At 45.9% G+C, this 22,298-nt stretch overlaps 1 protein-coding gene across 4 annotated transcripts; it reads right to left on the bottom strand.

Annotated features, from left to right (window-relative positions):
- Nucleotides 1–4,933: 4,933 nt before the first annotated feature.
- C1QL2 (complement C1q like 2) lies at nt 4,934–15,709 on the bottom strand. 4 transcript variants are annotated; one of them, XM_083499959.1, is made up of 3 exons: nt 15,626–15,709; nt 13,161–13,988; nt 4,934–6,296 (listed from the first exon to the last, which is right to left on the bottom strand). In XM_083499959.1, the coding sequence occupies exons 1-3, from the start codon at nt 15,641–15,643 to the stop codon at nt 6,117–6,119; spliced, it is 1,026 nt and encodes a 341-aa protein (XP_083356085.1). In that variant the 5' UTR covers nt 15,644–15,709; the 3' UTR covers nt 4,934–6,116. The 4 variants fall into 4 exon arrangements, with proteins under 4 accessions (XP_083356085.1, XP_083356087.1, XP_083356088.1 ...); XM_083499961.1 differs by lacking the exon at nt 15,626–15,709 and adding an exon at nt 14,820–15,045; XM_083499962.1 differs by lacking the exon at nt 15,626–15,709 and adding an exon at nt 14,736–14,778.
- Nucleotides 15,710–22,298: the final 6,589 nt, after the last annotated feature.

Raw genomic sequence — 22,298 nt, 5'->3', positions numbered from 1 at the left:
GGAAGGAAGTGGAGGCCCACTGTGGGCATTCTGCTCAACAGCCCCCCACCCAAGAAAAACCTGGAGCCAGCAGTGGCCACCAATGAGTTATGCATTTGCCCCGTCCTAGTCAACTGGCATTGATCATGAGTGGAAGAAGGAAGAAGCCCTGGCAAAATGGGATCAAAGCAAAAAATAAAAAGAAGTTCTTTAGGTGGAGGGTGGAGGATGGATGGCGGCTAACAGATTGAGGTTGAATCCTGACAAGACAGAAGTACTGTTTTGGGGGGACAGGAGGTGGGCAGGTGTGGAGGATTCCCTGGTCCTGAATGGGGTAACTGTGCCCCTGAAGGACCAGGTGCGCAGCCTGGGAGTCATTTTGGACTCAAAGCTGTCCATGGAGGCACAGGTCAAATCTGTATCCAGGGCAGCTGTTTACCAGCTCCATCTGGTACGTAGGCTGAGACCCTATCTGCCTGCAGGCTGTCTCGCCAGAGTGGTGCATGCTCTGGTTATCTCCCGCTTGGACTACTGCAATGCACTCTACGTGGGGCTACCTTTGAAGGTGACCCGGAAACTACAACTAATCCAGAATGCGGCAGCTAGACTGGTGACTGGGAGCGGCCGCCAAGACCATATAACACCGGTCTTGAAAGACCTACATTGGCTCCCAGTACGTTTCCGAGCACAATTCAAAGTGTTGGTGCTGATCTTTAAAGCCCTAAACGGCCTCGGTCCAGTATATCTGAAGGAGCGTCTCCACCCCCATCGTTCTGCCCGGACACTGAGGTCCAGCTCCGAGGGCCTTCTGGCGGTTCCCTCACTGCGAGAGGCCAAGCTACAGGGAACCAGGCAGAGGGCCTTCTCGGTAGTGGCGCCCGCCCTGTGGAATGCCCTCCCATCAGATGTCAAAGCGATGAACAACTACCTGACATTCAGAAGACATCTTAAGGCAGCCCTGTTCAGGGAAGTTTTTAATATGTGACATTTTAGTGTATTTTTCATCCTTGTCGGAAGCCACCCAGAGTGGCTGGGGAAACCCAACCAGATGGGTGGGGTACAAATAATAAATTATTATTGTTGTTGTTGTTGTTGTTGTTGTTGTTGTTATTATTATTATTATTATTATTATTATTATTATTCAGGTGCTGCATAGCTAGTGGGACTCAACAGTGCAAGACTTTTGTGGGGAACCAAACCCCATAATTTACTCCCATCGCTAAAGTGTGGAAGAGATTCACAACCTGAAGGAGGGAAATGCTGTTAATGGAATGCATCATCCTCACGCAATGATTTATTTATTTTTACTCAGACATATAAGTGATAGCTGGGAATTCAGACTTCTTTCCCATATCAGGATATGTTTGGGTGAAAGAACTCATTGCTGAGTGGCGCTAAGGCTGACATGGATTCGGAATTCCATTCAACAGAATTCAGGCTGGATGGTTTTCACAGCTGTTCAAACTTTGATATGTAGCATCCGCATCTGAAGTTACAAATTGCCAATGTTTATGTGCTTTCCCACATCGGAATCAGGACAAAGGTAATGGTGTCATGCTTCCATTTTCAGTGTTCTGGAATGTCGAATTTTAAAGCTTCAGAACAGCAAACAGGAGGGTGCAAACAGGAGTTTCAACTGATCCGTCCGATACAATGAAGCTGCTTTAATGGCCACAGTACAAACTGTAGTTTGCGCATAAGAACTAGATGTAGCACCCGCACTTAGTGACTCGGAAAAGCTGCCCTGCACTACTTGATTGGCCTTAAATGCCCCATGCAGTAAAATAAAATGGCAAAATGGCTCTGAACTGACTCACATAGCCCTTAGCACAAGGCACTAGAGGGCTTTTGTCAGGGTTAAGCTCCCCTCCCCATTTCTGACTCATCTCCCTCCACTGACATGCTCTGGACAGTATTAATGAACACAGGAGGGAGGGCAGGTAAGCATTGGTACAGCAGTGCTATTAGCTGCAGCAACAGATGTAATAGAGCTGGCACTGGGTATTCATGTGGACTTCCAGCATGTGGGAAGAATAAGGCCGACCAGGCCTCCCTGTTTGGCCCACAGTGCCATTTTGGTCAAGTGATTCCCACTTGCCTTGCGTAGTATGGTAAAGTACTTTTGGATCGGCCAAAAGGGGTTTGGAGGCACTACCAGTGAGCACAGGCCTTTGCAAAACCTAAGTTGACTGTGGAGTGTTGCAACTGTTGGGCTTTGCAGAGTGCTGTGCAAGGGGCTTCTCAAGACTGAACCATCAGCTGGTCATCAGTGCTTGGTGGTCTGTGCCTTTGTCCTCGTGGCTTAATTTCAAATCTTGCCAGCAAAAAAGGGGGGGCCACCTGGCATCATTGTGATGTCCGATCCATTGTGATGTCCCACTCACCTGTCAAACCTGGCCCAGGGGAGATGGGGGAGATAACACACCACTTTTGCACCCTGCTATAATATAGTGGCACCGGCTGTAATATCCTGGTGCCTGACTCCTTATGGCAAGGCAATCGACTATTGTTGTGTTATCATTTTCTGCCAGGATGTTACAAAAAAAACAACCAAAACCCTAGATAATTGCTAGTGACAAAAGCATGCTTTTGAGGCATCCTTTCCATGCATTAAAAACATTTCTTAGGGCAATATTAATCCAATCCTTGGCTGGGTTCCAGAAGTATGATATTCTGTCCCCGGGTAATAGATATGTGTGGGAATAGCCTCAGTGCAAAGGATTGTGCTTGCTGTTTTCAAACATAAATCCAAATGCACACTCCAGAAATAGGACACATTCCACAAGGGGAAAATCCACAAAATGATGGGGCATTGATGCAAGGGAAACAGGGAACCTTACTGCCACTTGACATATTTTTTAAAGGGCTTATCCAAGAGGTCCCAAGCATGGATAGCAAATCAGGGCAGGCTAAGGCTTTATTCCCACCCCATTCTCTTCTGCGGAAACATATATTAGAACAAAATTCACAAGAAAAGTCTTACATTTCTTAGGACCAACTAATGTGCAACTTATGATCTTTCAAATTATATACATCTTTCTGTGGAAAATAACTTTTTATATGGGAGGAAATGGATGTTTCTGAGTCAGAGTATCATAGCGCTAAGCCCTTGTCTCCAGCTGATAACAAAGGCCATTCCTGCAGACAATATTAGGCCAGGCCTTTTCAGTTTTCACAGGGGCATTCTGGGACACAAAAGCAATGGAAGTGCTATGTTAGCCCCATCTGCAGGATACATTTAGAGCAACATCACACTGTGTTAAACAGTCACAGCTTCCTCCAAAGAATCCTGAGAACTGGAGTTTGTCAAGGATGTTAAGAAATGCTAGGAGACCCCAATTCTCTTCACAGAGCTACAACTTCCATTGCCCTTGAACAATTAACCCTATTCCCAGGGGACTCTGGGAACTGTAGTTCTGAGAAGGGAATAGGGTTCTCCTAAGAACTCTGTCTGCAGGAAGGAAAATTAGAGATGCTGTAGATAGATGATATAGATATAGATATATAGATATAGATATTAGATAGATGATAGATAGAGATGATAGATAGATAGATGATAGATAGATGATAGATAGATGATAGAGATAGATAGATAGATAGATAGATAGATAGATAGATAGATAGATAGATGATAGATAGATAGATAGATAGATAGATGATAGATAGATAGAGATAGATAGATGATTGATATAGATAGATAGATAGATAGATAGATGATAGATAGATAGATAGATAGATAGATAGATAGATAGATAGATGATAGATAGATAGATAGATAGATAGATAGATAGATAGAGATGATAGATAGATAGATAGATAGATAGATAGATAGATAGATAGATAGATAGATAGATAGATAGATAGATAGATAGCTTTCCTAGCACCTGTTTGTGATGAGAGATTCCCCCACCCCTCTGTTTTTTGGTTCTGGCCTCTTTCTTCACACATCCCTCTTTCAACGAAGCCTGTCACCCAATGTCAGCTTCTATTTCATTTCTTTTCCCACTTCCTTTGAATGTGTACATGAACAGATGCTTCGGCTCCATTCTCCACACTACCCTGCAAGAACAAAACTGCATGCAAGAGGTTTATACGCCTGACTTTTAAAAAGAAAATAATATGTAATTAAGTAGCAATAAGTTCCACATCAAAACTTGTTGAATAGGCTAGTTATCACTGCTTCTTTTTGGGCAAAACAACATCAGCTGAAAACTAGAATCCAGTAATAAATGCTGACAGGAGATCATGCTGGAAGATTGTGGCCCTTTGTTTCATTTTTATGCCAATGAATATGCCTCATTTTCCAATGTGTACAGCAACATAACAGATGTTCACAAAGCACAATTGTATATGCATCTACTCAGGAGTATGTGCCATTGACATGAATGACCATTACTTGCTAGTAGGTCATGAAGAGTCGGACACGACTAAACAACAACAAAGTCTGTGCAGGATTGCAGGCTTAATGTTTGGTTCTCTATCTAAAATGGGGGGGGGCTTTCCCCTTCCAAATATTATTATTGTGATTGTGTACTCCAGACTAGAAGGATGGACAGAGGGCATCCAGGCCATCATAATCCATATTCCTTAATGTAGGTGTGGGTTCTGTCTAGCTATCAGGACTCTGCCTAGGCCACACTCCACTCCTGGCCACCTCCCCGCTCTGCAAGCCATGACCCTTACTGATCCTACTTCACCTCCAAGTGGTTTTGCCTGAATGGAAGGTCTCCAGGTTGATATTCATGAATTTCATGAGCCTGCTCATTATTATCCAGATTGGGCAGTGCTACCAACAAAGAGAAAGGGGAAGTTGTTCACACCAGTAGGTCAAGGGATTTCAATGACAAACACACACACCCTAAAGAGTTGTTGTTTTTTTAATTCTTGGTTCCATTCTGCCAGCTGTTCTCCCTTCCCTTAGGCAACATTAGAAGAGAGACACAGTAGAAAACCATTGTCAAAAAAGATAATTTAATGTGTTTTTTTCCCTTTTGCTCATTCATTTGCTTTTAAGACAGGAGATTAAACTTTTCAATACCATCACCCACACAAGTATTGCATTGCACAAGGGTGGATGAAAGAAATAAAGAAATAAAATATATATTTATAGAGTATAAATCAAAACAGTTATATCTGAATCCCCTACATACAAAGCAGCATAACGAACGGCCAATGCAGTGTCACAATAATTCTGTCCTGTTCTCCAGACATTTAGTAAAAGCAATGATTGTACATAAAGAGAAATAAAGTGCTAAGGCCCATCCATTCTGCTCTGGGTATAAGTGGTTTCTGCCTTGGGTCCTTCATATACACATAGTGGCCTGGTTGGTTTTAGATAGAACACAAATGGCTGCAGTACCCACTGATTAAAGAAGTTGGTTGGGTCAATGGACACCTTGTTTTTAACTGCTTCTGGAATCAATGGAGAGACTCTAACTCAATGGCAAGGCACCCGCTCTGTTCATCAGAAGTTGGAGATTGAGTCCTGACTTATTTTCAGCAATGGAATAGGATTTCCGACAGCAAGACTGTAAACCACCTGTGATCATGGAGAGCTGGGCTGGAAATTTATTGATCGTACTGGTGGCTCAACAAATACGGGCTTGCATGTGGTGCAATTTTGTTTTATTTCTATGTAACAGATTGGCAAAAAAAAAGCAGGTACTGTGCTATCTCAGCACAGATTCTGAGGCAAGGCTGCTTAATGAAGGCTACATAGTCTCATAATTAAACAACAGAGGCAATTCTTAAAATCCTGGGATGTTACGCAGATAACTGCACAACAATGTTTCCATCAGCACTGGAACACCTTTTTCACCAGAGACAGTGAGGATTTAACTCCACATTAGAAGAAAATGTGATAAATGAATGGATCGGTTCATGGTGCTGATTAACCAGTTACTGCTTTCAGCCCTGCTCGTCTCATAGTGTAATCTGAACAACAGGATACACACAAAAAGATAGAACACATCAATGGCTGGAAGGGAAAAAGCCATTTGTTTCCCTTCCACACTTCAATCAATGAAACGTAAGAGTTTGTTTAGAATGAAGCTTAAAGTGACCTGAAGAGTAGACCCCCAGGAAAGGCGTGGCAGGGGAATGAGGCGAAGGACCACGCCTTGGTACACTTGGCTTTGTCAATCGGGGTATAAAAGAAAGCCAGAGAAAGTGCTGTACTTATTGTTGTTGCCTCCGTGGGCTTTGCCTCCATCCAGTTTGACATACACCTCGTCCCCAGAGTCCAGGTGCAGCACCACACTGTTGCTGGCGTAGTCGTAATTCTGGTCTGCATCCTGAGCAATGGCACTCGCCCGCACCTGCAAAGCACATCATGCCAAAAGGGAAGATGGATTCAGCACCTTGCAGCTTCCGTGGTCTGCCCTCAAGCCTTCTCTACTATGCATTTCTCTCCCACCTCCCACCCCCGTCCACGCTCTCCTCACACACTCCCTTCCCCTCTCATGCAAGCATCATTCCCAATGCTCAAGATCAGCAGCTGGACCAATATTTCTACCTGCAACATACCTCGTGTATGATTCGTCACGGAAAGGTAGGCTCCGATGCCAAAATAAGTTCAAATAATTTTCTCTCCCCCTCATGCCAAATGCACCCCTTCCTGCTATCTTACTACAATTCCAACAATCTTCACCTCCTCACAAAAATGACTCCTGAAAGTGGGATTTGAAGCAAATGTGAGCATTCCGTCCTCTACTGGCAAAGCTCCTGGGGGAATGTCAAAGGGGTGCCCATAAGACAGTTTCAACAACACTGAAAGCTGCACACATCCCAGCAAAGCAAATTTGGAAATACCTCCTCAGGTAAACTTCAAAGCAGGTCTAAGGAAATTCACAGCAGTGCCCATGACCAGTGAAATTTCTCAGGGGAGAAGGGCCACACCTACTTATTACCATCCTTTTATATAAACCCTATTCTGACCCTCCCCATTTGCCCCAATATGTCTGCCCTTCACAGTGAAGATATCGTCTTTCCTACCCTCTCTTCTCCTATACTGTCTCTTATCTGTACTTTCCAACAGTATCCCTTCCTTTTTCCTTTCCCTCCATTGTTGTATACAATGAGAACATTGAATGTGACAGTAAAAGACATATAGTTTAACCTCCTTAACTAGAAATATTCTTTTCGCTCGAATCCTCACAGACAGATGCCCATACAGCCTGTCTCTTAAAACGTCCTTTGATGGAGGTTCCTTGGGCACTTTATTCCACTGCCAAACATCTCCATGCTGTGGTTGCCACAGTAGAGCTCTCGCTCTCTTTCTCTCTCTCTCTCTCTCTCTCTCTCTCTCTCTCTCTCTCTCCTATCCCATCTCCATAAAGCCTTTCATGGTTTCCTCCTCTTCACACTCTCCTTTGCCTTCTCTTCTATATACTTTTCCTTTCCTCACTTTCTGTCATTTCAATTTAGGCCCCAACTGCGCAATATAGTTTAAACCCAATCACATCACTTTAAACAGTCATGGCTTTCCATAGTTTGTTAAGGACGTTGAGAGTTGTTAGGAGACCTCTATCCCCCTCACAAAGCCACAATTCCCAGAGTTCCCTGGAAAGATGGGTTGGGTCTCCTAACAACTCTCAGGACCCTTAACAAATGACAGTGCCTAGGATTCCTCGGGGGGCAGCCATTACTACTTAAAGTTGTACAATATTCATTATGTGTTATTTATTTTGAAGATATATACCAACCCTTTTGTAAAATGAGCCTCAAGCAAATAATAATAATAATAATAATAATAATAATAATAATAATAATAATAATACCCTGCCCATTCAACTGGGTTGCCCCATCTCAAAATATACATCTCTTCACATTTCTTTACATGTACACACACACACACACACACAGAGAGAGAGAGAGAGAGAGAGAGAGAGAGAGAGAGAGAGAGAGAGAGAGAGATGCAATAAAATATAATCCTCTGGCAGATGAATGGACCAGTGGTGAAGTCCCAAGACAGCTCAATGGCATTCTCCTTCCTTGGCCTGAATATTTAAAGTTCTTTTGCAATAACCCAGGAAGATTCCTTTTAATGTAGTGCTGATAAGGTGAAGTCACTGTATTGATCCCTTTTGCCATTGTTATAAACCAGGCTTACAAATGCTCAAACATGTATCAGAGCACATCAATATGTTGCGTTGCCACCGCTATGTGAATTAGTGACCATTTCCCTTTCTTGATGGCCTCTCCTTTGCATTCCCCTCCTTCCTTTAAATCCTCACAGGCTCCTCTTCCTCTTGTGTTTCACTTCCGCAAGTTTCATCCCTCTCCCCACCTTTTTGCACCTCACACTTGCTCAGGAGTGCAGTCCATTCTGTGCCAACAAAAGAAAACTTTCTTTCCTTGGTGTAATTTATCTCCCTGCCCAAGTGACTACTCAGCAAAGCTTCCACCCTTGAATGCCCATCCTTCTGTGGGCACTAGACTTACTCAAATAGCTGCTGCTTTCCAAATGAGATATCCTATTTCCTACTAAGTGAAAAGTTCTAATGCAGAAAGGTTCTATGATGTGGTCTGGAGGCATAAGAGGCTGGAGCTAACCAGGCCTGAGTCTGGTCTGGGTGACCATCTGGAAACTACTTGTACACTGCTTTGGGTTCCATAACAGAAGACAGATGGGGTATAAATGTAGTAAGAAATCAGCAGGGGACATTGTGGGTGTGAGGAATTCCTGGGTAGAAATGTTACACCCATGAGAGTGCAGAGGTGGCAACGTTCCCCTAGGCCTGCCTCTCCACAGGAGGTGGTCATATCTATGAAGTCTTCCGATTTCCTTCCTACTAATTCCTATCCATGAAATCACGGACAGAAGAAACTGCAGTTGGGAGCAAGTGAGAAACGTTAATATTCTGAGAACAGAATCCACATTGGCTTTAGCATGGTCGTATAGTCGCTCAATGATCCTGGAGGGCTCAAGAGAGCTGTCCATGGTTCTGGAGAAAAGGAATGTGTAAATCAAAAGTGAGTTGAGGCCAGAGGCTGATGGCCACCACAGAGTCGGGCCATCCTGCAACACCATTGAGCAGGAAGGAATGTCCACTTCTTTTCTATCCCCACATATAGAAAGGACTTGCAAGTGTAAACAGTGGTGCAGGCAATTTTAGACCCTGCTTTTCGTAGTCTCTTTAAGACGTCAGGAATAACATGGGGTTTACTTCTGCAGCCTTGATAGCAAACACATTTCCTTGGGAATATGCCCAGCTACCCACCCAATGACTACAAAATGCTTTTGAAACTTAAAAGCAAATAAAGGTTGCTGTGATGAACAGTGTCTGGCCCAGTGGGTCCTGGCATGCCCAAGCCAATGCAAGTCCTGATGCAGAGCATGTTAGACTCTTCATCCATCACCTGCCATTCTGTGGGTGGTCACTAGGAAGTCCCTTGCACTATGGGATCTTTGGCTTCAACCCCAAGGTCCAACCCTAGCTGCACTCAGCAGGTGTAAGTAACAAGAGTGAACATTTTTGTGGTAGTTCTTGGATCATGTAAGCACATCTTTCTCTCTTTTTGCTCAGTTTTGGCAGATGGGCCAACATTTCCTGTCCACAGAGGAAGAGGAGCCATAGAACTAGGATGCTTCTAGGAATAGAAGCCACCATAGTATCAAGTGGCAAGGACAGCCAGGAAGCACCAGAGGTATCAGAACTTAAGCTCTTCAGGCTGAGCATGGATTGGGAGAAGATGCCAAAGGGGAAAGCATAGAGCACAGAATTCTCCACAGAAATGAGTCACTGGGGAGTCAAGATGCTAACTTTGCCTCCAGGGTGACCTCAGGCTTCTTGCTGAAGATCCTAGGTAATGGGTGTCTGTTTTTACTACAAAAGAAGCTGCATGGTGACACTGGGATTGTCCCCCTTTCAAATTGTGGCAGATCTTGGAGTAAGAATACCAGTTGAAGGGTTCCCCTCACTTCCAGATGGATAATGCCTCCTCAACTCCCTATCAAAATCTGGGTCCTAGGCCAAGGGATTCAGATTGGAGATCTCAGTGTATCCGGCGCAAAGCTTTAGCAAGCTTTGATTGACAGGATCTACCAGGCCTCCATTAAAAAAATTAATTGGGCCCCTAGACTGAAGGTCCTAGCTTGAGCTCTCATTCCCGGCCCCTCCAGCTCTATAAATGGGAGGGTCAAATTTACAATCTTAGGATCTCTTTCTAAGTGCAGAGGAGAGGATACTGAAGCTGAAATTCTCCTTCTAAGCATGCCTCCACTGTCTAACAGTGGTGGTGGCAACTGTGGGTGGGGGCCATAGCTCAGGAGCAGAGCATCTGCTTTACCTGCAGAAGCAGCAACGGACAGCAAAGTGGGGCAGCAGAGCTCACCTGACTTCCAGTCAGTCACATTGCTGCCACTTACCAGGAATTAGAGGGGAGGGGGAGGTAGGCACACCCATCTGCCACCTCTCTCCTCCCTTTCTACCTTCGTGTAAGCAGCAGCAACATGATCAACCAGAGGCCAGGTTAATGCCCCGCATGGGGTAGGATTGCAAGTTACACTTTCTACCAACGCTCCAATTAAGAGCCTAGTTTAGAAATCCATGAGCCTCACTAACTCCAACTCTTCCCCATTCTTGCCAAATCATCCCCCATGCTTTTCTGAAAACAGTAGGTAAGTGGACCGTGCAAGGGGGAAGTGCCCCCTCTGCCTTCATCCCATGTACTTCAAGAACTACCCCTAAATGAAGGTGCTTTCCAAAATTCTGAGTGGTCCTCATCATGGCTGTAATGACTTAGAACTACTTATCAAATGGGTTGCTACCACCATGTTGTGAGTCTCCACACCATCACTAGTGGCCAGGAACCTGGAGAAGAGGCATGGAGGCTCACAGCATAGAGATGACAATCCCTGGAGTAGGTACTTCTAGATCAAGAATGGGAAACCAGTCTCCTTCCAGATCTTGCTGGACTACGACTCACGGCACCCTGACCATTAACTATGCTGGCTGTGAGTGATGGGTGCGGGAGTTCAAGAGCATCAGGAGGGTCCAGGTTCCCCATCCCTGCCCTAGATGTCACAGCCAGAATGAGGATTACACATCATGCTGAGGGTGGAGCACTTTCAGCAGCCTCCTCACAGCAAGTGTAACGCATGCTCCATCCCTTGCTGACTCTGAGCTGAATGTGTGAACTGCTTCCCTGAAAAAGGACTGGGTGGTATTCAACTAGGATTAGTGCTAGTATAAAATGACCTTCCCCCTGTCCAGTCTCTTCCCCTCACAGGTGCCCTGCCCTGTCCCCAAATCTACTTTGCAGGGTTAGGGGGAAGCCCAGAATAGATTTACAGGAGAACAGAGGAGAGAGGAGAAAGTTCCCTCGCAGGTTCTCTTTAGCACTACTTTGAAAGCATCTCATTATGTTTGGGGTGACACCAGATGCTTGTTCTTGACCATTTCATACATGCTGAATCAATAAGCATGGATTGGCTTGAAGTCTCTTGGATCTCTGAAACATGGTGAGCATAGCTACCACAAGATCCCAAACTGTTTCTCCTTGCTGTGACAAGTCATGCTCCCGTAGCTGTGCAACCTTGAACGTGCAACTGGAGGAGAGGACATGCCATGGTTTCCATGATGCAGCAAAGACAACAGCCTGAGAAGCTCCCATATTCACACATACAATCAGGGGGTATGTCTCTACTTCACATGCGGCCATTCAAATCTGTCAGATCTCCACATGTTAGCCTACCCATCTCCTTTTGGGTGGAGGTCCCCAGGCTGTGAGGCCTCTCTTTGAAGTAAGATTTCACAGATGGTGGCCCTGACATGCATGATGCAAGACACACACACCCCTCACATGATTGGAAGATCTCAACAAGTTTAGGATGGTGAGAGTAGATAGTCTGTATGCCAGTCTCCAAGGATGAAATCTTAAGCAGGAGGAAGGGCAAGGAAGAGGATCAAGAGTCTCCATGTGGGTTGAAGTCCTGTACTCAGCTCTCATTTGAACAGATGGTCGTCCCTGTCCCCATCACAATGAAGCCTGAGTGCTAAAGATCTCATCCAAACTTTCTCTTAGATGACTTCTGCAGGTTTAACTGTATTGCATAACAATGCCTGTAACCAAAACCCAACACACATATCCCCTCAGGAAGACATTGAAGAAGATAATTCGGAGTGAAGATGGTGTGGGAAGGAAGATCCTTAAGTATTCTTCTGCTCTTAACTTGTCTACACTAAATGCCCTACCATTGTGCAAATACCCAAATGCATATTTCCCATCATTTGTGGGGCTTCCCATTGGTGAAGATTTGACAGGAAGTTCTCTTGGTTGTGGGGGGGGGGAGGTTCCAATTAGAGATGTCTTGAGGTCATTGACACCTGCTCAGGTGTCAAAATCTCTTGGTCTCAAGCAGGAAGTTGGTGAATTCTTGGGAATTCTCAGTGCCATCAGGGCAGGACTTTGGGGTAGAGGTCCAGGGCTGCTCTCAGCAGGAGTAAGAGGGTCTCTAAAGGCAGCACGACTGACTTCTTACCAGGTAAGTGAAAAACAACACACATTACCATCTAAAAAGACTTCACCCCGACTTAAATTACTTAGCTGCACCACTGGGGCACTCTGGGTGCGTGCGATAAGATTATTTTATGACTGAAATACCCACCCACCAGAATAGTCCCCTAATCGGCAGTTGACTTCAAGCGGCACAGCTCATCGAGATACATTGATCTTGAACCTCCTTTTGCCAAATCCTTTAATTTAGGAGCCTCGTCGAAGTGAGGTTTTAGGGTGGGGGGAGTTTCCTTACTAAAATCGGGAGCCCCTTTTCCTCCTGGGATATCTGGAGGGCTTGTTAACACATCGCTTGATCTCAACACTGACTGGACCGCGCGAGAGAGATGTATTTTGAGTTTAGATGGTATCATAGGAAAGTTCTCTCACTCGCTCCGCCGTTCGATCTGTGAGGCTACAGCCATCAGTCCAAGAGCCAACCGGGCCGTTACACATCTGGACTAGCCCCAAAGCTCCCTTTGTCCCCAAGTTCAGCGTTCCCTTTAGCTGACACCTTCGGAGAAGCTATCCCCCACCCCATCCATCCATGCCTCCAAGCTAACTAGGTGGCGTCTGAGACTGTCTCCGGAGGAAGGATTCCCATCCCCTCAACACGCACATACAGAGGCGAAGACAGGGTCCCCCGACCCGCTGTTCCCTGCTGGCCCGTGCCTAGCACCCACCTGCCCGTTCTTGCAGAGGTCCGCCCACATGCTGGTGCCGTCGCCTCCGCGCATGAGGATGTGGTAGGTGAAGAAGTAGATGCCGCGCACCTGGCAGGTGAACTTGCCCGTGGTGGGGTCGTAGTGGTTGCCCAGGTTGGTCACCACGTCGTCGAACTTGAGCACCTCGTAGCCCTCGTGGGGACTCTTCAGGCCCACGTAGAAGGCGATCTTGGGGCCGCTGAAAGCAGCGCTCAGGGCTCCGGTCACCTCGCTTCCCGGCGCCGGGCTGCTGCTGCTGCCGCCCATGCCCGAGCCCACACCTCCAGCCGTCGTCGCAGTTCCGGGGGCCCCGATGCCGGGCACCGACAGCCCCGGTAGTCCCGGCTTCCCCGAATCGCCCCTCTCGCCTGGAGGTCCTCTAGGGCCCGGGGGACCTGGTTCCCCGGGGGGTCCCCTCGGCCCCGGCTTGCCTGGACGGCCGGGGTCGCCCTTGGGTCCCTGGATGAAGGGCGGCGGTGGCGGCGGCGGGTTGGCGCTCAGCTCTTGCATGGCTTCGAGGGCGGCCGTGGTGCCTCCGGGGCGACTGGACGGTCCGGCGGCAGCGCTACTGGCGCTGTAGGGGTCGCAGATCATGCGGCAGGTGCCCATCATCTCGTAGTGCGCCTGGCCCTTGGACGGCGCCTGCACCAGGATGGGGACGGCGATGAGCAGGATGAGGCCCATGGCCAGGGCGATCCCCACGGCGGCCACCAGCCGCTTCCTCCTCTGCCAGAGCCGGGCAGCGAGCGCCAACAGGTCTTCCTTGCTGGGCGAAGTAATGGTGACTTCTCTCGACGGCGAGCCTGCCTGCCGGGGTGGGGGGAGAGAAGAAGCAGGAGAAAGACGAGTCAGTCGCGGCCAACCAACCCCCAGCCCGGGGCGAGCGAGAGGCCACCTCCTGTCCCGATCAGCCCGTCAGGGTGGCACCCTCCCGGGGGCACCCTCCGCCTCTACCGATGCCCTTCATGGTGGCATCACTGAGATGCGAAGACAGGAGGGAAGCAGGACAAGGAGGAGGAGGAGGAGGAGGAGTAAGAGACGACGCCGCTTATCCCTCTGGAGGAGGAGGGAGACCCCGGCCTAGACTAGACTGACGTAGAGGAGACCTCTTCTTCCCTCCGCCCCCCCCCAATCTACAGCGCCCCTTCCCTTTCCCTTATCATGATCACATCATCGCAATCCAGCCAGCCCCCTCCGCACCCCTCGTCCCTTCCCTCGGGGGTTTACAGACCGTCCGCACAAACACACGCGCGCACTCACTAGCGCGCTCCCTCGAACATCCTCCGCTGCCCTCGAGCAGGCGGGACGCGGGCGCAGCAGCTCTCAGCGGGCGTCGCGCAAACAGGTGGACGAGCGAGCGCCCCCGATGCGTTCAGCCTCCTCCCTCCCCCCCCCACCCGCTTCACCAAGCGTCCAGGACATCGTCCCTCTTCCTCCCTCTCCTCCCTGCTCCCCTCCTGCTTAGCAAGGAGTCAGAGGGTTTGTTACCCCAGCCCCCTTCTCTCTCTGTTTCTTTCTACCAAGGAAGTTCCCGTTTTCCAAAACTGCAAATACCGGCAGAGGGGAAATCTCCCTCCAATCCCTCCTGACGGATGAGCAAGCAAGAGACGCGCGGTCTGTCCAGGGAGAGACACTCACCGCCAGAGTCCTCCTTTACCTCGCGCGAACTGTTGGGGAGAGGGAGAGAGGGAGAGAGAGATCACATCTGGCCAGCTGCGTGGTGGGGGAGGGGGAGAGAAGGCAAGGTCCTTGCCAAGGGGTCACACCGACCACCACCAGGCGACCAAGTTTTTCGGAGGACAGCCCGGGAAGAGGAAGAGAGCCTGCTGCGACGAAATTGCAAACCTGGCGAATTTCCCCTCCGCCTAGACGTGACCCCTAAGTTAAACAGGAGATATGGGCTGCGTGGCTTTCTTTTGCAGACCTTTAAATATATATATATATATATTGCCCCTTATTTTCTGCCCTTCTTCCTGCTCTCCCCACCACCACCACACACCAAAAAATGGCTATCGCGACTCTGCCTCTTTGCCTCTTTTTCTTCTGCTTTTCTGCGTGCTTTTCTCTGTCCTGCTGCTTATTATGACTTGCTTGCCCGATGCCTCCGCGAATGGAAAGAACGGAGGAAGGGCGCGACTTGATGCGCGAGGGGACCCTGCCATCGGAGCAGGGCAATGCCGTTATTTGAAGCGACTAAAATGGCACAAAGCAGTGAGCAAGCTTCTGAGTGCTGCAGAGCTCTTCTTCAAGCTGGAGGGCAGGAGAGAGGAGAGGGGTGGAAAGAGAGCTTGAGCTGCAGTTTGCCAGAGTCTTAGGATGGAGAGCTGTAAGTCTTTACAGAGTATGTCTACGTAGAACGAAATCCAATGGGACTCCTTACAACCGCCCGCCCCCCCCCCCACACACACACTTAACTCAGGCTACATTCCAGTGGATTCCCTTACCTCTGAGCAGACAGGCATTAGGATTGCTCTGCAAATTAGATAAGTCTCTGCTGGGAGCAAAACTTGCACTGACTTCCAGGTAAACAACCATGAGATCCAGCCACTTCTGCAGTTCCTTGTTAGGCATCTTTCTCCACGCTCAGCTTCAACAGCTAACAGCCAAAGCCTATGCATGTTGACGTTCATTCTGTTGCACACTTAATGGGGTAAATTCTCAAGTAAGTGTCCATGGCAGCCCCACAGGTCCCGGGACACCTTGAAGAGGGACCCATTTATTGCAGCATGAGTGTTCCTAACTCAAAGCTGGGATGCACGAGAAGTGTGGGGTTTTTGGGAATTTGGTTTCTGGGTAGCAGGAGAAAAGACATGGCTAGGAATATTTACTTATGAAGGAGTCTGTCTGAGAATGTGGAATTAGCAAGACGATATTCTGTTCCTTCCAACTTTTTGGTGTTGTTTTTTGCTGTGACCTCCCCCCACCACCACCACCAAATCACACCCCATATGTGATTGAAATGTATCCTGTGAACGAGCAGTGTGCAGGTTCATACGTCAACAACTTTCCACATCTACAGCCATTCCGAGAAGAATGTGGGTGCCCTTGCAGAAACTGCTACCAGGTGTGTTTCTCACTACAGGGCTGGTTCACCCTTAAATGAGCATCCCTCAGTTTCTCTGCACATGCTCACTTGGTGGCTGGCAATTGAATGGAGACAAAGTGAAAGGAAGATCTGTAGTGCTTCATTGATATTTGGGTGAAAAATGCAGATGTGAAACAGCCCGGTAGTAGCTGGCACAAACGAGCACATGTGCACACAGATGACCGTGGAAGCCAAAATGTTTGGCAACAATTACATTCACAACAGTCCTATTTTAAAGGCTCCTCCCTCGTATTTGTCCTTCTGCCTAGATGGACAGTGGTCCTGGGTCTTCCTTACTGCCACAGTTTATGGTCTGCAACGTAATGCGTCCAGAAACTAGTGAATTAAAGTGTTCTGCAGATTTGCACCTCTTCAGGAAGAATTTAACATTATTCCCAGCCTCAAAAGCAGCAAGCCATGCTGGCTATATTGTCACTTAACAGAGTGACGAGAAGCAATTGGGTTAGCAAGCTCACTTCCATCATCCCTGCTCATATCAAACATTTGACGGGGTTCAAGTGCTCTTTTCATGAAGTTGCTCACTGTTCAGCCAGGCTGAACGCAAATACTGTATCTGTCAATGCTGCAAATAAGAGAGAGGGAAGAGAACTACAGCTGCCGATAATTTCTTTAGCATTCTTTTAATTTGACAAATGCTTTATTACGGTGCCCACACAGCAACCTTGTGAGGTCATTGCCTGCTCTGGCCGAAAGGAAAAAGACACAGAAGTCATTAAGCAGCAATCCTCAGAGCTATGGTGGTGTGAGGGACTTACACCCCACACAACTAAGATACACAGCAACAAGCTACTACTCCTATGAGGGAGCACTAAGACTGCATTCCAGCAAGCAATTTCAGGTAACTGTTTTTGTTGGATTTTCTTGCTTTCTTTTTCTACTTTTTGTCTTGTTTTGGATCTTTCCATTGTTAATACTAAGCTTTGTTTCAATAGAATTTTACTGGTTGTCTTCAAATTTGGTTTTCTGCATCCTTAGAAAAGGAAAGCTGTGCAGAAATGCTGGAAACAGGTGAGAGTGCAATATCATTTCTCTCCTCCAGGATGTTCCAAGAGTGTAGAGGCACCTACCTGGGTTCAACTTTCTTTTGGAAGGAGACCAATGGAGGTTTGTAGGCATTTTGCTGGTGCTTTTTAAATATACAGGCTGGACATAGGTGGAGTTTTCGCAACCTAAAGCAGGAGTGGCAATTTTATTTTATTTATTTTTTGTATGGGGGGCTTTATTCCCTTGGAACAAACACTTAAACTTCCCCTGTGTACACATTCCTGTTTACTCTATACCCAATGTGCTCCCACTGCTGGTTTAGGAAACAGTGTACAGTGATACCTCAGGTTACAGATGCTTCAGGTTACAGACACTTCAGGTTACAGACTTCGCTAACCCAGAAATACTACTTCAGGCTAAGAACTTTGCTTCAGGATGAAAACAGAAATCGCACAACGACGGCACAGCAGCAGTGGGAGTCCCCATTAGCTAAAGTGGTACCTCAGGTTAAAAACAGACCTCCAGAACGAATTAAGTTCTTAACACTGTACACAAATTAGCTAAGGTCCAGATCAATCATTGATCTTGTGATTTCTTAGGAAATAGTGTGTTTGATCCATTTCCTCCCCCAACCAGTTTTGAATGGGGGGGGGGGAGGGACAACCTAGCATTGATTTTAATCCAGCAATGTTTACACACTGTTCCTTTCCAACTTTCTTCCATCATGGATCCCAAGGTAGCATAAACTTGGCTGCCAAGCTTTAGCAACATGGTAGCCACGCATGCCTTCAGACTATACCCTAGGATTTCTAATAAGCATTTGTTGTTTAATAATTATTCCAAGTGTTTTGACTCTTCCGTGTTTCTGTTCTGTATTAAATTCCACCATTTTGAAATGTTCTTTCTATCATTCTGGGTCACAAATAAATAGAAATGGGGGACCACTGACAAACTTTCTAGGCTTCCAATGACCCACCTTTTGGGAATCGCTACAATATATTTGATTGATTGACAATTGATTCACAGGATGCAGTAGCAGTGGGGAAGAGGATTATTAATTATGATTATCGGGGCACATTTCGGTTTGCCTCCATTTTTGTGCTGAAAAGCAATCAATTCACTAATCGCTTTGATTTCTTTTTCCCAGCACCGCTAAATAAAGGCTGATACATCATCAACAGAGGAGAGCAATAGCTTGAAGATCTGGATATGTTTAGGGTTTGATGTAAAGTGCACTAAAATCAATATTTAGTTCAAGAAACACATAAATGTGACAGATGTGCCCTGGAGAATATACATCACCTAGGTGGTGTTTTTTTCTACCTGTATCCCCCTCCTCCACTGCCCATACTTTCTACCTCCTTTCTTTATTCATGTGTGCCTTCAGAACACATTTTGCAAAAAGCAGATTGATCCTAAACTGTGGATCAAAACACACCATAGCTGTCTACTTTTCCCTTTTCTTGCGAGGAATCCTATTCAGAATAAGGGAATTTCCCTTTAAAAATGGGAAACGTTTACAGCTATGAAACACACTCCCTCCACCTGCCCTGAGACCTGTGGACAAAAACCACACTATTTTTCTCTAGCAGATCAAATAGGCAGAATATACAAGGGTTATGTAGTGTTCTCATGCCATGCAGTCCTATCCAGGTTTGCTCTGATGTAAGCCCTACTGGGGACTCTTCCCAGGCCAATTTGCATGTTTGAAGCTGGTTCTCCATAAGCCAGCCCAACTCCCTATGCAAAACACAAAACTCACTCTCTTACTCTCACTTTCTTACTTTAGGATCCATCCTATAATAGCTGGAAGGATTCTGAAATTGCTAAGTACAGTGGTACCTCGGGTTACATATGCTTCATGTTACATACGCTTCAGGTTACAGACTCTGCTAACCCAGAAATATTACCTCGGATTAAGAACTTTGCTTCAAGATGAGAACAGAAATCTTGCTCTGGCGGCGCGGTGGCAGCAGGAGGCCCCATTAGCTAAAGTGGTGCTTCAGGTTAAGAACAGTTTCAGGTTAAGAACAGACTTCCAGAATGAATTAAGTACTTAACCCAAGGTACCACTATAGTAACAACATGTTTATCACCAACACACAGTTTTGTCAGTTGACACTATAACTATTTTGCCTTGACATAATTATTGCTGTCTGTTCTTCCTTTCCATCCCCTATGCCACCATGTCTGTTCTTAAACGTGTGTTTGCATACATGCACATGTGCCAATTTAGGATTGCCTCAGTCCTGTATACCTGAAGGAGAGTCTCCACCCCCATCGTTCAGCCTGGACACTGAGGTCCAGCTCCAAGGTTCCCTCACTGCAAGAAGTGAAGTTACAGGCATCCAGGCAAAGGGCCTTCTTAGTAGTGGCGCCCGCCCTGTGGAACACCCTCCCATCAGATGTCAAGGAAATAAACAACTATCTGACTTTTAGAAGACATCTGAAGGCAGCCCTGTTTGGGGAAGTTTTTAATGTTTGATGTTTTATCTTGTTTTTAATATCCTATTGGGAGCCACCCAAAGTGGCTGGGATAACCCAGCCAGATGGGTGGGGTATAAATAATAAATTGTTGTTGTTGTTGTTACACTTCATGCATCTGAAGAAGTGGCTTCTGTTCTACCTTAATAAATTTCTCAGTCTTTAAGCTGCCACAATGCACTTTGTTGTTATTCTTGCAACAGACTAGCATGCCTATCTGTCTGGATATTGTTAGAAACATGTACAACATGTACATAATATGTGACTCTACAGCTTCCTAAAACATGTGATTGCCACTAAATGGACACACATGTGTCCTCTCCCTGGAGATTATCTCCATGCATCAATCGTGTCCTACTTGAAGAGGTTGTTAAGTTAGTTAACTCCAGTTGCTATGGAAATTTGGAAAGTTCCTTTTAGAATTAAGTTGCTGAATCAGGATGAAGTGTGCCAATTGCATTCCTGCTAAGTTAATTTCATTTCCTTTGTTAATGTCGGTAGAGCTACCTGTACTCTGGACAACTGGAAAGTTTGGCCTCTATTTAGAAGGAGCTTCTCAAGCAGAAATGTTTTGAAAGTAGTTACTACAGGCCTTTCCATAGAAACATTGTGTTTGTTGGCTAGGGGTGCAGTAGGGGCATTGAGAACACCATCATCAAAAGACTAGCAGAAGACTCATTCCTCTGAATTCATTTCATTTTTTAAATAATTGCCTTTTTAAAACGTAATGTTGAATTGCATCTATCATCATCAGCGACAACCATTTTTACTGTGCAAATAGAAATAAATTTGATTGAGTTCAATGGGACTTACTCCCAGGTAGGTGCATTGAGGATTGGAATTTTAATAACAAATGCATCCATCACTAAGCACCAAACCTGCAAATGGTCAGCTGATGAGACATGCACACACAATCACACAATATAGCAAGACCCATTTGTTGAGAAAATACTTATTTGGGTGTAAGGCCCACTGAAGTCATGCTTTTAAAATGAGTAAGTAAATTTTTCTCTTCTAGTTGCTCTCAGTCCTCTTCTTGGCAATTTCCCCATATATTATCAACCTTGACTACGAATACAATTTATTTAAACTGCTTTGGTAATCAGCTCTTCCAAAGATTTAATTAATTTTCTTTTTGTTCTGGCATTTGTTGCTAGCTTGAATACCCTTGTATATTATGAGGCCTCTCTATTCCCTTCAGATTTTCGCCTGCCTCACTAAGAGGTGCCTTTAATCTCTACTTTCCAAAGGCAGCAGATGCACTGTAGCTTTTTTCCAGCCCTTTTTTGAATAATTAAGGTCTTGTATCATTTAGTTTGCCCTCGCCTGCAACTTCTATATAATTTGCATTGTGTCATTTTTTAAATAAGATGACCGGATCAGGGAATAATATTCCAGATGTGTTCATACTACTCTCATGCACCGTTGGAATGATTTTTAGTGACATGGATCAACAATTTTTATCAATCACCAAAGGGGTAGGAAGTAACAGACAGGAACTATGGAAACTCTTAGGGAAAACATTGCATTTGGGCACTGTGAGCCAAGACAAAAAGTGTCATGTAGTTAGCTTAGATAATACTTTGCCAAAGGGTATTTTGGTATGCAGAGAAATGGTACTTTTTCCAGGTACATGTTATTGCCATGTTGGAGTTTCTCCTGACAGTGAGAAAAAAGGTGACTCTTCCCCCCCCCACACACCAGTTACTTCACCCAGCCCTGTTGCATTTGTTCTGTTCATTCCACTTAATAAAGTCCTGAATTACTGCTCTAAAGTCCTGCACTGATGGTACCCCTGTCTGTGGCCACAATAAATTTATAGAGAATTTGTTCTCATTTGTTTGCACAGAGGTGATACAATGTCTGTTGTTTGCTGAGCATTCACTCTGATTTGTTTTCGGGGAAGTTAAAAGACATTGTGTCAAGCAACTCTCAAACTGCACATTCCAGTGCATTTTCACCATCACTTTCCTTACAGCAAAAAGGAATGGGGTTTGGATGGGAGCTGGTAGGCAGCAAGTTTGTTGCACAAGAGTATAAGATCCACTTGTAAGTGGTGATTGAATCCCACACACAAATTATTGACAGTCTGGAAACAGACATGTTCTCAGAATTTCTTCCTGTTATACGCCAATCCAAAAACTCCCATCTCTACTGGGGGCGGGGGGGATCTTACTTTAACTGCTAATATTAAGTGTTTGGAATTTCATATTCTCAGGTGCCAGTACAACATGACACCACAAACCCTTCTGCTAATATGCCTGATCTTCTGGTGGAATGCTAATTCTTGCTTGTTTGTGTTTATAGCATACGTACTACTCTTCAGCAAAGAAGTAAAAAGGGGCCCATTTGTTTCCCTCAACAGGCCAAAACTTTTTTTTCATTTAACAGATGAAGAGTACTAGGAAGCACTAATAAGTGTTCTTCTCTCAATGTTATGAAAAATGCTCTTTCTTCTAAAAAACCCCCACAAGAACAAGAATCACAGTTGCATGGGCTGTGTACCTGTGTAACTCTTTTGACTTGCATGAGACGACTTCCAC

The sequence above is a fragment of the Podarcis liolepis genome (assembly GCF_965112155.1).
Source record: "Podarcis liolepis genome assembly, chromosome: 1".
In the NCBI taxonomy this organism is placed as follows: Eukaryota; Metazoa; Chordata; class Lepidosauria; order Squamata; family Lacertidae; genus Podarcis; species Podarcis liolepis.
The sequence above is the reverse complement of the archived record's forward strand: the minus strand, read 5'-3'. Positions and strand labels throughout refer to the sequence as shown.